At 35.4% G+C, this 14,402-nt stretch overlaps 1 protein-coding gene across 1 annotated transcript; it reads right to left on the bottom strand.

Moving 5' to 3' along the window:
• Window positions 1-910: 910 nt before the first annotated feature.
• LOC123555071 (uncharacterized) lies at window positions 911-13,616 on the bottom strand. Its single transcript, XM_045345625.2, has 8 exons — window positions 13,151-13,616; window positions 10,385-10,445; window positions 9,349-9,492; window positions 7,660-7,875; window positions 5,166-5,261; window positions 4,154-4,330; window positions 2,524-2,634; window positions 911-2,199 (listed from the first exon to the last, which is right to left on the bottom strand). The coding sequence occupies exons 1-8, from the start codon at window positions 13,160-13,162 to the stop codon at window positions 2,183-2,185; spliced, it is 834 nt and encodes a 277-aa protein (XP_045201560.2). The 5' UTR covers window positions 13,163-13,616; the 3' UTR covers window positions 911-2,182.
• Window positions 13,617-14,402: the final 786 nt, after the last annotated feature.

Below are 14,402 nucleotides of genomic sequence, written 5' to 3'. Positions count from 1 at the left end.
TTTTATAATAATAACAAAAAAGAAATGTGGCCAATACTTCTTGATCGAATCATTGATACGCAACATATTTGTTCCATGTTGAAATTGCAATTTGAAAAGAAAAAAAAATAGATAGGCATGACGCAGAACTCCCAGCAAGATTATCTCCACTAGCGCTATATTTAGAATAAGGGAGACCACTGTGTAAGATATCTTCCTTGTGATATCAATCGGAGTGTAGCGGCAACAAAGATCACTTCGTAGGAGTTTGTATTGAAGAAGAAGCACGTTCGATTTATTTTGCTTTAATACCCAAATAAAATGACTTTTACTTTATTTTTCCACATATAACAGTTATGACCTGCCCAGGTTATGCTGCATTTCAAGTTCCCTATTGTTGGCGATAGAATTCAGTTTTGCGCGCAAACGAATGTACTGTGTTATTTCACACACTGTATTTTGTATTTTTGAAACAACATTTGCAATACATTTTACATTTCACCTTGACGCATTAACGCAACAAAGCAAATAATTTCCAGACTTGGTTGAAATGTATCTGTGAGGAAATTAGATACCCAAAAACCCTCATTCCTCTTCCTGGCGCCGTCTTGGGGAAAATTCTATTGCAAAATTACATTGAAATTACTCCTCAATCCTGAAAGACCAGAAGTTTCAACATCATCTGACCTTACTTTTTAGGAGGGGTCGAGGCGGTTAACGTTGCACCACTACACCGGCAAGACCATAGATGATATGATGAATTTCCAACTTTTGATGGTCAAGAAAGGGTCCAAGTGCCCCTTCGGGCATTACTGCAGGCACGGGCTAGCATCTGCGTAGAACCACCGACCTGCCGTAAGCCAGCTGGATGATTTTCTCACATGAAAGAATTTTACACCCAAAATGACATCATGGAGGAGCAGGTGACTGGAAGTCAACGACCTTAACCGTTCGGCCACGGGAAACGCGGGAAGTTATGGTTAGATCGAAGGTAGTCATTGACAACATATACACTACTTCTGCTTCAGCATTCAACAATATTAACACTGACAAAGGTCGATGAAAAAATGCTGAATTTTAAAGGTCCGTGAATTTTAATAAGTAATAAACTTTAAATTAAACACTACATACTAAGAAATAGCCACATAACCCTTATCATGCTGGACACGATTGATAATGCCTTTGCAACCAGTGCAGATCATGATCAGCCTACACAGCCTTGCATCCGTGCAGTCTGATCATAACCTGCACTGTTCGCCATTCAGTCATTTTTTTGGTATGGATCCCGTTCAACAGTTAATGGTACTGTCCAAATTGAAAGACGGACAAGTTCATTATAGAAATATAGCAGGATAAGGGTTAAAACATATCGATATAAACACTTCACATTGTGAATTTCAGAAAACTATCAACACAGTGACTGTATATAAAACATATAACAAGGTCGACGAAAACGTCTAAATTTTAATTTCAACGTAAAGCAATAGTCATTCAGCTCAAAACTTGTATAGTAAATTAAGCGAACACTTGATCAGTAAACGCACAATCCTAAAACACACAATTAATAAAGTTAATAAAGAGCAACGCGAAATAAATGACAATCTACTTAATTCACAAAACAGAATTTAGAAATAAACCCAACATACACAGATAACTATATTTAGTAAAGTTCATGTGACTGTATGATACATATATTTAACTTAACTATCATCAACACAAAGCATGACCCGAATTACAGTGCAACCTCTGTAGAGCAACACCCTTTGGGAGATACAAAATAGTACACAATCAGATATTTCATTCTTTAAATGTGGTTAGGTTATTATGTAGCTAACACTGCGAAAATTTTCTATCGGACAAAACGGAAGCTTCTCATTTCTTTCCTTAGATCAACTCTGTAACAGAAGACTAAATCAAACAACAGGATAAAAACAGGACTCATCGTGCATTGAAACGAAATCAATATTTTTTACAATATACTGCAATCAAGGCTTTAGATAAAAGCGAAGAAAACAATTCATTCACACTCAGTATCTTTCTAAATATGGCATTTTTCTTTGCACTTTCAATAACCTAGAGAAACGTAATTTTAAAAGCCCTTTGGTCGTGAACTCGACCTCGTCGTACAAAATTAAAGGTCCTTTTTTCTTTCCCGTGTTCCCTGTAAAATGCTCCAAATGTTCTTTTTTTCTCACATTCAAAATTATGAGCTTGGGGCAGCTGAAAATAAAAACGGTTACTTTACAACCATTGTAATATGTATATACTATTATGTGAATGCACGCTATGAACTATCAAAGCTCGATGAAGCTGAAAGGCTAACTAGTTTTAATTGACATTTTTTTTCTTGCAGAAAGCCAATTTCTAGGATATATTTTATACAAAGCAATCCTGCATGTCCAACTGATGAAAAATACGACAACATTAGAATAGTCATACATTAATTGACGACCTCAACTTAAGTTTCTAGCCATTGAGTTACTAGCTTATGCTAGCTTGAACAAATTCGAAGAAATTATAATTAAAATATTTACAGGTCCTTACCGACGCATTTTTTACTCGTGTCCTCTGGACACATCATGCATTTTGATGTTTCACACTCATTGTATGCTTGGCAAGCTGTACCCTTTGATAACAGCGTACCTGTGCTGTCAGCTGTAAAAGAATGGAATACAAAAATAAATGAGCCGCACCATGAGAAAACCAACATAGTATGTTGCGACAAGCGCGTATGCGCAGGCTGCTCTGGATCCATGCTGGTCGCAAACGCACTATGTTGGTTTTCTCATGGCACGGCTCAAATACAGTTGAAACTCGACATCTCTATATCCAAGAGATCGAGCGTTTAGATACGAGATAACCGAAATACGACTTAAAGTAATACTTTGTGCGAGTGTTTTCGGGATCAATTTTTTTCTTCAATATAGCCGGAACTTCGAGGTAAGAGAATTCGATACACCGGGCTTCAATAAAAAGTAAAGCCAAAACTCCTACAAGTAACAAAGAAACTACACACACATAGTCACCACCACGATTTGAATCACCAAAACAGCTCCCAAATCATCTAACATCATCACCAGCTGCTTTACTTTCAGATACCATCGACAAGAAACATTTAATATATATTAGATCTACATTATAACATGCAATATGAAAGGGATCAACACAAACATTAAACAGCAAATTACCATAAATAAGGAAATATCGTCAAGGATACGACTTCTTCGGCTTTGATACCAAAAATATGACTATTTCATTGCTCTTGTAAATGTGAAAAAAAGAGAAAAATCCAATGGCGGAATAATTTAGAATACGCATTTTCATTCCAAATATAACAAAACCAGAACAAGGGTGATGTTGTTAAACCATCAAATGGTTTACGGTGAAATTTATCATGAAATGGCACACTCGGTTATAAAGCTTTTGTAAAGCGACTCGCTCGCACTTACGATTTGAGAAAAAATGTTTTCCTAAAATGCAGATATGTACACATATGACTGATTTATGACAAATTTTCTAGGGTCTTAAATTATGGATAATTTTGACTTTCTGCAAATTTTTTTTTTCTAAAACTGAAACTGATTAATTTGATTTTACGCTTATTTCTATGCAATGAAATATTCAATGGCGTTGTACATACTTTTTCTTTCCCCAGAGTAAACCTATATTATGATTGTTAAATGTTTCAATTTGAATATAACCATTGCGATTAAAATGAGACCATGGCTCAGTTTGATAAAATATTTAAAGTTCGTATGAAACATAATTGAATAATAAATGAAAAAGAAATCTCCAGTACTGGCTGAAATACTTTCTGAGGCGGAAATCGATACAGTGGCTAGCAACAGTAGCTCCAACTACGGTGCCAAATGCAACGAAGCCAATTTCGTGAATTGTAGCTCCTTTCGCATTTCATACCCACCGCGTTTACAATGAATCGCATAATTATTCGCAAGGTGCTCGAAGACAGAATCTCGCTTAGCTTTAAAAGCGGGCATTTTCTGCATCATAGAAAATGTATGTTTATTTAAGTGACAATTTACTATAAACGCTGTTCATTTATCAATGGCAGACATACATCTTATAACAAACACGATCCTATAAAGATTTTTTTCTCTGGACCTTTGCGTTAGAAGTTTTCAAGACTTCAACAGTAAATACTTTTACTACTTACTAAGGCAAATACTTGCAATAAGACCGTCTCGTTCAATGGATTTTTCAGTGGAACCGGTTGGGCAAGTGCAGATTTTGGGAGATGTGTTCGAGCATGTTTCTACGACTACCGAGGTTTCACTGAGGGCAATCTCCTGGGCACAGTCAACTGTTGTTGTACAAGATTCGCCGTAATGCGCTAAAAGTCAAAAAGAAGATAATTAAATCAATTTCAGACTGAACACACGTACACTAACAAAAATATAATTATATGGTTTATTTACTGTTATGAGATAATAAATGGTAACTCGCACATCATGATTTTGTGGCTGATGACGTATTTATAATATGCCTTGAGGTCAAATCATAAACTTAAATAATATAAAGGTATGCTGTCGGATATTTGCGCTTTGGGTTCTTTATAGTATTTAGCTTTCATGTTTTAATAAGTTTTATAAAAGGAACACTTTCAAATATCATGGCTTTTAGAGCATTTTTCTATGTAAGCAAGTAATGGATTCACGAGGTTATGTGGTTTATACCCAGATGCTCGCCCGTGCATGAAATCATATCTGGACGAGAAGCAATGCTGAATGTGTTGGCGTGCCATAACTTAGAAGACAATGGCCAGCATGTTCAGACTTGTTATTCAGTTTTGAATTACAGTCAAACTTGTCTATAAAGACCATCCATGGGAGAGCCAAAATGTGGTCTTTATTGGGAGGTGGTCTTTATTCACAGGTTAAAATAAACTGTAAATGTTAAAATGGGAAACAGAACTTGTGGTCTTTAGAGCCAGGTGGTCACTGTCCAGAGGTGGTCTTTAACACAGGTTTGACTGTATGGACATTTGTCCTCTAAATTGGTTGGATAAATCATCATATAGGATCTTTTACTTACGCCTGCCTAATATTAAGACAAGATGTAAGTATTTTGTTGCGTTTCACTTTGTGAAAGGACACAAATTAGCGTTATGTAACACTTGGTATTGCTTAGAAGGTGTAAAAATAAACACAAGACTCCCTATAACATACGTTTTCTGCACGAAGATCTGTCCTCTATGTAACCGGGGGCGCATGTGCATTTTTTCTGCGACCCTGTACTTCCGGTGGGAATGGCACACTTCACAGCTGTAAGAAACGACTCAAAACTGAGCAAATTTTTCATTAAATGCAACTTTTTTCATGCTTGATATAATCTTCTAACGGCTACACGTAAAAGTACCAGAGCTGTGTCTCGGGAATTATTGTGTATTTCGTCAACAGAGAGGTTGAAATTCCAGTTATTGTACGCGTACGCGTACGTGTTCCTTAACAGAATGATAGTGTCTCTATACAAATGACAAAAGTCTGTCAAAATAACCGATAAATCTTAATGATCTGTTTATTACACGTTTAAAGGCACATCTGACAGTCTCCTATACGTATATAGGCAAACAGCTTTGGTCATGAATTGTCTGCCCTCAAAAGTCGGAAAATGCTGAAAACTCAAGGGCAGATAATTCAAGATCAAGCACCGGTACCTATGATTTTCAATACATATTTTCGTTTAAAACTTGATTCTCAGTCAGTACACAAAGTTTAAAGAAATTCTGTCCGTAGGAAAATGTTTGTTTTCCCTATATACACAAAGTAAACTGTCAGATGTGACTTTAAGACTTTATATTTTAGTTTTACATATGCGTTTTGATCTTGTACGGCTAAATTGCGAGAACATACACTGTTACTGTCATCAAGATGAAACCCTACACGTGCAGTCTGGCAGTTTTATATGAAGACTTTAAAAACAAAATACACGCAAATAACAATTGGTCCGAAAGATAAAGTTTATTAAGAAGATTCTAAAACAATTGGGAAAAGCTGTCGTCTTGTGCCAGACGTCGCCATATATACTATGCCAAATCAAATAGTTAGGTATGGTCTAATGGTGACACCGTTAATGACCTATATTGTTTTGAAAAATTTTCACGACTACACTCGTAGAGGATACAAGACAGAACGAATAAATACCAGCGAAATGATAGGATCCATTGTTTCAACTCCATAAGTTTTTCTCGAAAAACAGTGCATGGTAACTTGTCGCAAGATTGCAGTTCTTGGCATTAATATTTGGACAGATTTTAATCGTAGTTGCTCATAAATCATAATATGTATTGTTTTTGAGCTAAAGAGAAACTAAGCGAAACACCTTATGTTAGACGAGAAGAAAATTTGCAAACTTCATATGTACCTGATGATAAAATTGAGGAAAATATATTGTAATCGGCAAAAATTTTTGTTGTTGTTTTAGATTCAAATAAAATTGTCAATCAAAAGTATTGAACAACAATTATTTCACATTTATGTATCAAATATTTAATCAGTTAATAAAACAAATACGAGTATATGACGTTTACCCAGAACATTTGTATGCATAATTCATTTTATTAAATTTAATTTGAGCGCAGATAGCATGTACGTATTGATTAGAATTCCACGAGAAGCTAATTTACATGAAATAACGATAAACTGCGTTGTGGGCATAACATTCCGTAATCAAAATTGTTACTTTATGGAGATACGAACTCAACGATTCAATTTTCAGGTCAAATGAAAGATCATTGTAAATGTTTGTTGGGCTTTAGTGAATTTACGCAACAATGAAATCTACGAACAATAATTCCCCACGAATATCAACCTCTACTTTGCTTTATTTCTAAAATGGACTGGTCCATCATTCAATTTCGGCAGTACCACTTATTCTTTAAAGGAGTTTTCACTGACAATTTACTGACTGAATAGCGAACATTGCAGACCATGCTCAACCTGCAATGGTCGCAAAGACAAAATCACAGCAGTCTAAAGGTTAATGATTGCTCAATATTAGACATCAATTATTGTTATACGATGCTATACTTGCAATTTGTCAGACTGCTATACCATGTATCAGAATTCTATACCATGTATCAGAATGCTTTGCAATATGTAATAATTCTATACAATGTTTCACAATGCTAAACAATATTTTAGGATGCCAAACAATGTGTCAGATTGCTAAACAATGAATGCTACGTACTGTGTGTGAATGTCGTACAATGTGTCAGAATTCTATAACAGGATGATATTTAATGTGTCAGAATGCTTCACAATGTGTTATAACGCACAACAATGTCTCTGAACGCGACACAAGTTGTCAGAATGCTATATAATTCATCACAATAATGTACAATGTACCACATGCTATCAAATGTGTTAAAGATGATGTACAGTGTGCCAGAATGGTATAGAATGTATCAAAAAAGTATATACTGAAAACATGTTTAAAGCTGCCAATACATTTTCTTAAAGATATACTATGTTCAACAGTCAGTAAAATAGTATACCTTTAAAAATAGCAAATTCTGATCAAATGTATGTTAATTTGGCTAAATATAAATATAGAACTGCATTCGCAGTCAAATATCACACTACATAGTAGTTCTTCATTATTTTTCAAATATGAACTTTGAACATTATATGACTTTAAGACTCCATTAACGTGACATGTTACCTCCCGATATCTCCTGGTAGCAGTCATCAACAGTCGTACAATCTTCTCCAATCACTTTCCAAGTTGGAGTATGATCGATGCATTTCTGCAGAGACGCGTAGTAAAAATTCGTGTCTCCATTGCACATGCACTGTCCGTCTGAAACACTACACTCACTTCCACCTTGGCAAGCGGTCAAGGTCATGTTGCATTTGTCATGATAATACTTTTTTACCTCTGAAATTATGAGATGGGTTTTAAAAACAATGAAGAAGTGAAAAGGTGTATACTTTAAATCCTAACACCATCCAATTTTCAATCAGAAGCTACAATTACTTGTGTGTGTAATTTCAAAACCGGATTAGAAAGTGTTTTTTTTTTTCTTCTATGTTATCAAGCTACCTTTACATCTTTATTTTTCTATCTTAGGTCACACTACACTTAATAGTATTCCCTTTATATTCTATCTAAAACTGACATTTTTTTAAAGACCTACCTAACATAGCTAGACCCATTTCAGAGAACAAATCCATACCTCATTTTAAAGAGTTATGATAAAACTGATAGAAAATAAAGAGAAAAGTAGGGGTCATGTATCTTGTGACCTGGAAGTACTACGCATACTAAAATTGGGTTTCACTTCACCAAATACAACTTCCCATTTTTTTCTACCAAAATGTCAAAAATGTATCCAAAATGAAATTTAAACTGAAAACAACTTTAATTTAGACCTCTGTGGCCATGCCAAATGAAAAATTAGCGTTCTAAACCTGTCCGCCATTACACGCTAGACCAGATGGCTCCTACGCTGGTTCCTTTACTATAGTTAGGCCTCACAGCAACCGGAGAATACCAAAAACGAAGATTACGTAATGAACGAAAAATAACGATCGCCATTACGATTCGCTACCCACATCTAAGTTTACATGTGTGAGGTTTATCTTTGCCATATAGCTCGCCCGCTTAGCTCATTAGGTAAGAGCGTTGGTCTACGGATCTCGGGGCCGCGAGTTCGATCCTCGGGCGGGGCGTATGTTCTCCGTGACTATTTGATAAACGACATTGTGCCTGAAATCATTAGTCCTCCACCTCTGATTCATGTGGGGAAGCTGGCAGTTACTTGCGGAGAACAGGTTTGTACTGGTTCAGAATCCAGGAAAACTGGTTAGGTTCACTGCCCGCCGTTACATGACTGAAATACTGTTGAAAAACGGCGTTAAACCCAAACAAACAAACAAAAAGATTATAATATATCAATGACAACAATAGAGAAAATGAGCTTAAGATGATTCCTTGTTCATACATATAATTTCATCTTATACCGGTTGGTCTTATACCGGATGTCTCTCATGTCAACAATTTCAAAACAAGAAGCTGCTTCAACAGAACAACAAAAAATATTAATAATGTTTCAAGTAATATTGAATCGACGTGCAACTGTAACATTCAGGTACCTAATAACACATAGCACCAATCTCTTAGTTATCTCCCCTTGCAGTAAAAAGACCTCTGCAAGTCAGGCTAATGTTGGTGATAAAATGAAAACAGAACAATAAAATCAAAAATAAGAAAATAATATCTGAATTTATGTTCAATGGCCATGTGATTTTCATGGTCACTTGGTATTGGTATTGGTGAAAAATGGAGTGATGCAATGTAGCGCTAGGGGAGACAATCCCTGCTTGGAGTATGGTGCAACAATACACTTACTGCATTTTGAGTGGTTGGCATCCCATACCATATGCCTGAGACATTTGCACGTTCCCTTGTTGCAAGTTGGGCTAACGCTGGCCTGACAATACGTATTGGCTTCGGTACATGCAGAATTATCAGTGCACGCTTCATCATATCCCGCTAGTTATAGAAATATATAACAACCAAATCTAAATAGAATTGTGAGGCGTAACAAAAAAAAAATGTGTTTCCGGTAACATGCTCAAAAACTTCGGCTAGGTAGGTCAGTATTTTTTATTGAATGGGACTTTTCGGAAATTATTTTATTTTTTACTTCAAAAAAATGAATACAAATAAGGGGGTTATGCCTTTAAATTTAATGCATTAGTAAGTAAATTTCTATAATCACTGACCATGCTTAAAGCATAGAAAGAGCAGTTTTGCAACTTTTTATTAAAAGTTAAAAAAACACAACAATTCTCCAAGGTTATAAAAACATTTAGAGTCTGGCCAGAAATTTAGGGTAGGTCAAAATACCGGAAGCAAACATTTTTTAGGCCTTATATTGGTCAAATGAAATTTGCATTTCGGCACATCATGTTCCTTACAAAGATACGAGAAGTTTTCATTAAAATGCAAACCGTTTCCATCAATATTTATAGCATTGAACATATAAAGGTCAGGAGTCGTTAATTTAAAATGGGAACATTTTGATAGAATTCCGTATATCGTAAACAAATAAAGTTTTAAAAGGGCCATGACGCAAACTAAAGGGGAATCAAAGATAATTTGAGTTTCGGCACTGGCAGTCTTCATATACATGAAAGGAGAACTAAAAGTTTGGTACCATAATATAAACGGTTAAACGGTACGTCTGAGTGGAATGTGGATAGTTTCCATGAGTAATGGAATGTGGACAGTTTCTAACAGTGAACAGTACCAAAATGTACAGATAATACGTACAAACCATAATACATGTATTAAAAATAGTTTTTCTTATGTATAAGGTAATGGAACTTACTATATATCAATACATTTTTCTCATAATTTGTATATATTATGTTTAACTCACCGCTGGTGCAAAGTTGTATCAGAATGAACAGAGATACAATAGCAGTCACTGTTTGAATCATCTGAAAGGAAGAAATAGTTTTTTTTTTTTATATTGGCAATATTGTTAGATTAGATTTTATACCAAGTAACTTACAGGCCCATTTGTAATATGAATGCACATGTCACTATTATAATAATAAAAAAATTCTTAACTTAATCGTATCATTTCATATAGTATCTTATCTTATCGTGTCGTATCGTATCATTATGTAAATAAATGTGTACAACTGTTTTAGACACAAATCAGACTTCTTTAATAGGGGATGAAAATCCCCGAGACGGTAACGTCCGTATATAGTTATTCGTCTTTGTTGTCTGTATATACTGGGGCAATTTTTTCGATGTTTTCCGGTTCCGGTTTATGTACACGCCGCAGACTGGTTGTCTGCGTGAACATCCGAGCACCCCGAATCAGTCACAGTAATTCGTAAACCGAGCCAACATGCTTCTTTTACATCTTTTTTCGTAATGAAAAATGTACATGCAACTGAAAAACACTTTTAAAACAGCAAGGAAATGTAAAGGCCGTCAAGTTTCTGCGAGGAGTGCAAACAAACAAAAAAAAAAAAAGTCCTAAGGAGGCAGTAAACAGTTTTCAGCTGTTAGTGTCGAATTGGCCAGGTCAAATTTACAAATAAGAGGCAATTTACGGAATGAAGTGCATATTTGAACTTCTAAATAATAATAATTGCTAGAATTGAAGTTTCAGCGGCTAGAATTGAGTTTCACTTCTTTAAAGAAAATCAGCTGAGTAGCCTTGATCTTGATAGTATGACGTAATGACTTGCAGAAGCGTATACATGCTTCCTCTGAGCTAGCTTAAAGTGGGGTTGTCATTTTAGCAGGGGCCTCAGGAAAAGTGGAATAGTGAAGAAACTGTACGGATTTTCAGATTTTACAGTGTTACTGGAGTATGGAACAGTGTAGCAATTGGGGCTATCATTTGCAGGGAATTTTCTGCAGCGATTTAAAAATTGGCAAATTTAGCTTTTTTCGTCATCAGTTTCCGCGACCGGGAGATCACAAAATTCAGGTCTTGTAAACAGAAAACTAGATATTAGAGATGTATTGCAGATGGTTTGTAACGATAGACATACAGTGATGTTAATGTTGCAATATCTTTATTTCAGGTGTGTGGTTACAGACTTTTGTGTGAGGTTTTGAAAGTTAGGTAGGCGACTCTAGGCCGAGAAGCTCAGAAAACTGTTTACTGCCTCCTAAAGCCAGTGCGAGAACGCGGTGAATTACGTCACCGTCACGGCTTCCCGTAAATTTTGCAAAGTATGATATTCGCTGTAAGAGGTATGATGACACTAAATGTAAACTTTAGAGCGAGGTTTCACTTTCTTTTGCGTGTTAAATATTTATTTGTAAGTTGATATATAAAAGATAAATCCCCATGCTAGGCGGTGCCTTAATTCATATTATTAAATGCACATTCACTGACATATTTTGTGACAGTGGACCCGCATAATATTGACAATCGGCAATTCCGTGCAATTGCGTACACTTTTAAGACATTCCGGCATCCTTCGGACATAATACAGATTCATCATTGCATAACAACCAAAGAATGCCAAATCACAATCGGAGAGGACGTAATCAAACGAAAAATACCGGCCCCTACCTTAAATCGATAGAAAAGTCTGCGAAGACAAATGTACTAATTACATAGCCTCATTTTCTATATCAGGCACTTGACAGGAAAGTAATACATGTTAAAATCGATTTAACCTGTAGTTAATAAAACTTGTCTGCCTCTAGTTATAAGACTGTCTTGTCTTTATTTGAACTCAATTACTGAAGCAGGCACGGATCAAGAAATATTTGCATGGGGACACCAGTTTAGAATGAAAGCCTCACCAGCGAGGCACACCGCGCCGAGTGGAGTAGGTTCGGGAGGGGCCCTCCGCCTGTGCTTTGGGGCGGGGAGGGGTAGGTGTGATTGGCCAATGGAAATCTTTAAAATATATTCCCCTGTAAAAGTTTGAAATGTAAGCACGAAATGGTGGCCTCTAAATCCATCTCTGCTGCTTACTTATTCCATCTGTTTACTTATTCCATCTGCTTACCTATTCAGTCTATTTCGTTTCAGTATTGTTTTAAAAACATAGATAATAACCATCTTTTACTGTAGAAACAAAAACAAATTGTGGTATAATATTTTGCATACTGCTACATTAATTCAATAAAAATGTTCAGACGTTAAACACATTGTCTTGGCCTAATATATGGCACTGTCTGAATTTCTAAAATATTATGAAAATCGTGTATCATTACCATCATGGAAACACACAAGAACAAAATTATTCTGCAATTTGTCTTAAATCAAGATTCAATTTCCTTAAAAAGTACTAAATATTGAAAAAGGTGCTGTAACGACTTTTATATAAATTATTCTGCGATTCGAGGAAAACTCCGAAAAAAGAAGAGCTAGGTGTTAGTTATCAAAAGCAAATAAAATTGACATTTTACTAAATATTTCCTTATTTCTCTAGGCTGTAATTTGAAACCTATCATCAGGTAAACAATGTAGTTGACGGACACAATTATATTTAATAAGACTTGCTACGTCGACCAACTTTGGCTGCATTTTCTCTAGTACATAAGTATGTTCACAGCCTCAAGGCCTCAAAAACTGAGTTTTAACCGCAAAATGACTATCTTTCCAAAGACTACGTTAGACAGACAAATGACAACAACAAAGTAAGAAAAAAATACTTACAGAAGGTTCCATTTTCAATCCGGTCGCTGCTCTGATTCGGAACGGTTTGTTATATTCTTTCAGATTAAGTATCTGTTTTGTAAAAGTCACTTATTTATCGAATGCTGAAATATTTATTGAAATGTTAGATTCCGTGATCATATAATTGGTTCACCTGCTCATCAGAATTGATCACCAGGCAAACAATGACGCAAAAACAACAAATCATAGGATCCAGCTGATCAATACGTGGCAATAAAATGTAAACAAGTATCGGATAAACGCATTTTTGTCTTTGCTTGGTATTAATGAATATTTTTTTGTTGTGTTTCCATAGCAGGCACGTGATATTAGCGTGTTGTTACTTTCTAAACTCTGCACGGTACATTTAGTTGACTCGGCAATATCCGTATGAATATGTACATTCGTTATGAAATTCGGCATTCTACGGACGTAAATATAGCCGAATGCGCTAATGGCTTTCCGTAAAGAAGTGGAAAATGCCAAAATCACATATGTAAAATACATCATTTGCCGTACTAGTACCCTGCAACCTTAAATTTAACGAAATCTAAACAAAAACACAAGAGTTTCTAGGAATCATGTATGTGTTTAAAAAAAAATGCAAATAGATTTTAACTACATGAAACAATGGTTTGTTGCTAATGTCTACATTGCATGAACATTCAGTAACAGTCAGTTATACAAATTATACCAATGAAATACACCAGTAAATTGCCGGAATATATTTGTCGGAACCGTCAATGCCACAAATCCTATTCCCGACATGAATTATATGTAGGCCTAATGTAGGCAGTGGACTAAAAACACAAACTTCAAGCAAACACTGCCTATTATACTTATATGTGTTGTTATCTGCATCAAAATGCCTAGTCTGAAACAGAAATAAAAGTATCGTTTCATGAAAAAAAAGTTATTTGAGCTGTAAAATTGATCCTGGGTAAAATATTTGGGGAAAATGGAGACAACTCCGATAAAACTTTATTGTAGGCTTAGGTGACACTATACATCCTGTAAACAATTCACTTTTACCTCTAGGCATGAAAAATCGTGCATAATTACTACAGTGGAAAGTGATTTGACAAGAAAAATATATAACGATCAAACCAAGAAATACCCTTCGGAAAATATATCATGTTTTGTTTTGGTATTTGTCAACAAACAGGCGATTTTTTTTTTCAAAAGAAAAGCTAAAACCCACAAGGAAAGAGTGGATATAACAGGAAAGGATTAAGATTGACAAACGTTGTTC

The sequence above is a fragment of the Mercenaria mercenaria genome, chromosome 7 (genome assembly GCF_021730395.1).
Source record: "Mercenaria mercenaria strain notata chromosome 7, MADL_Memer_1, whole genome shotgun sequence".
Taxonomy (NCBI): domain Eukaryota; kingdom Metazoa; phylum Mollusca; class Bivalvia; order Venerida; family Veneridae; genus Mercenaria; species Mercenaria mercenaria.
The sequence above is the reverse complement of the archived record's forward strand: the minus strand, read 5'-3'. Positions and strand labels throughout refer to the sequence as shown.

Bases quoted from the DNA above. Each gene is read 5' to 3' on its own strand.
- LOC123555071 (XM_045345625.2), bottom strand. The intron at 9,493-10,384 runs GTGAGTTAAACA...TTCTATAACTAG, and splicing joins GATACAACTTTGCACCAGCG to CGGGATATGATGAAGCGTGC. The intron at 7,876-9,348 runs GTAAGTGTATTG...TCATAATTTCAG, and splicing joins TGCCAACCACTCAAAATGCA to AGGTAAAAAAGTATTATCAT.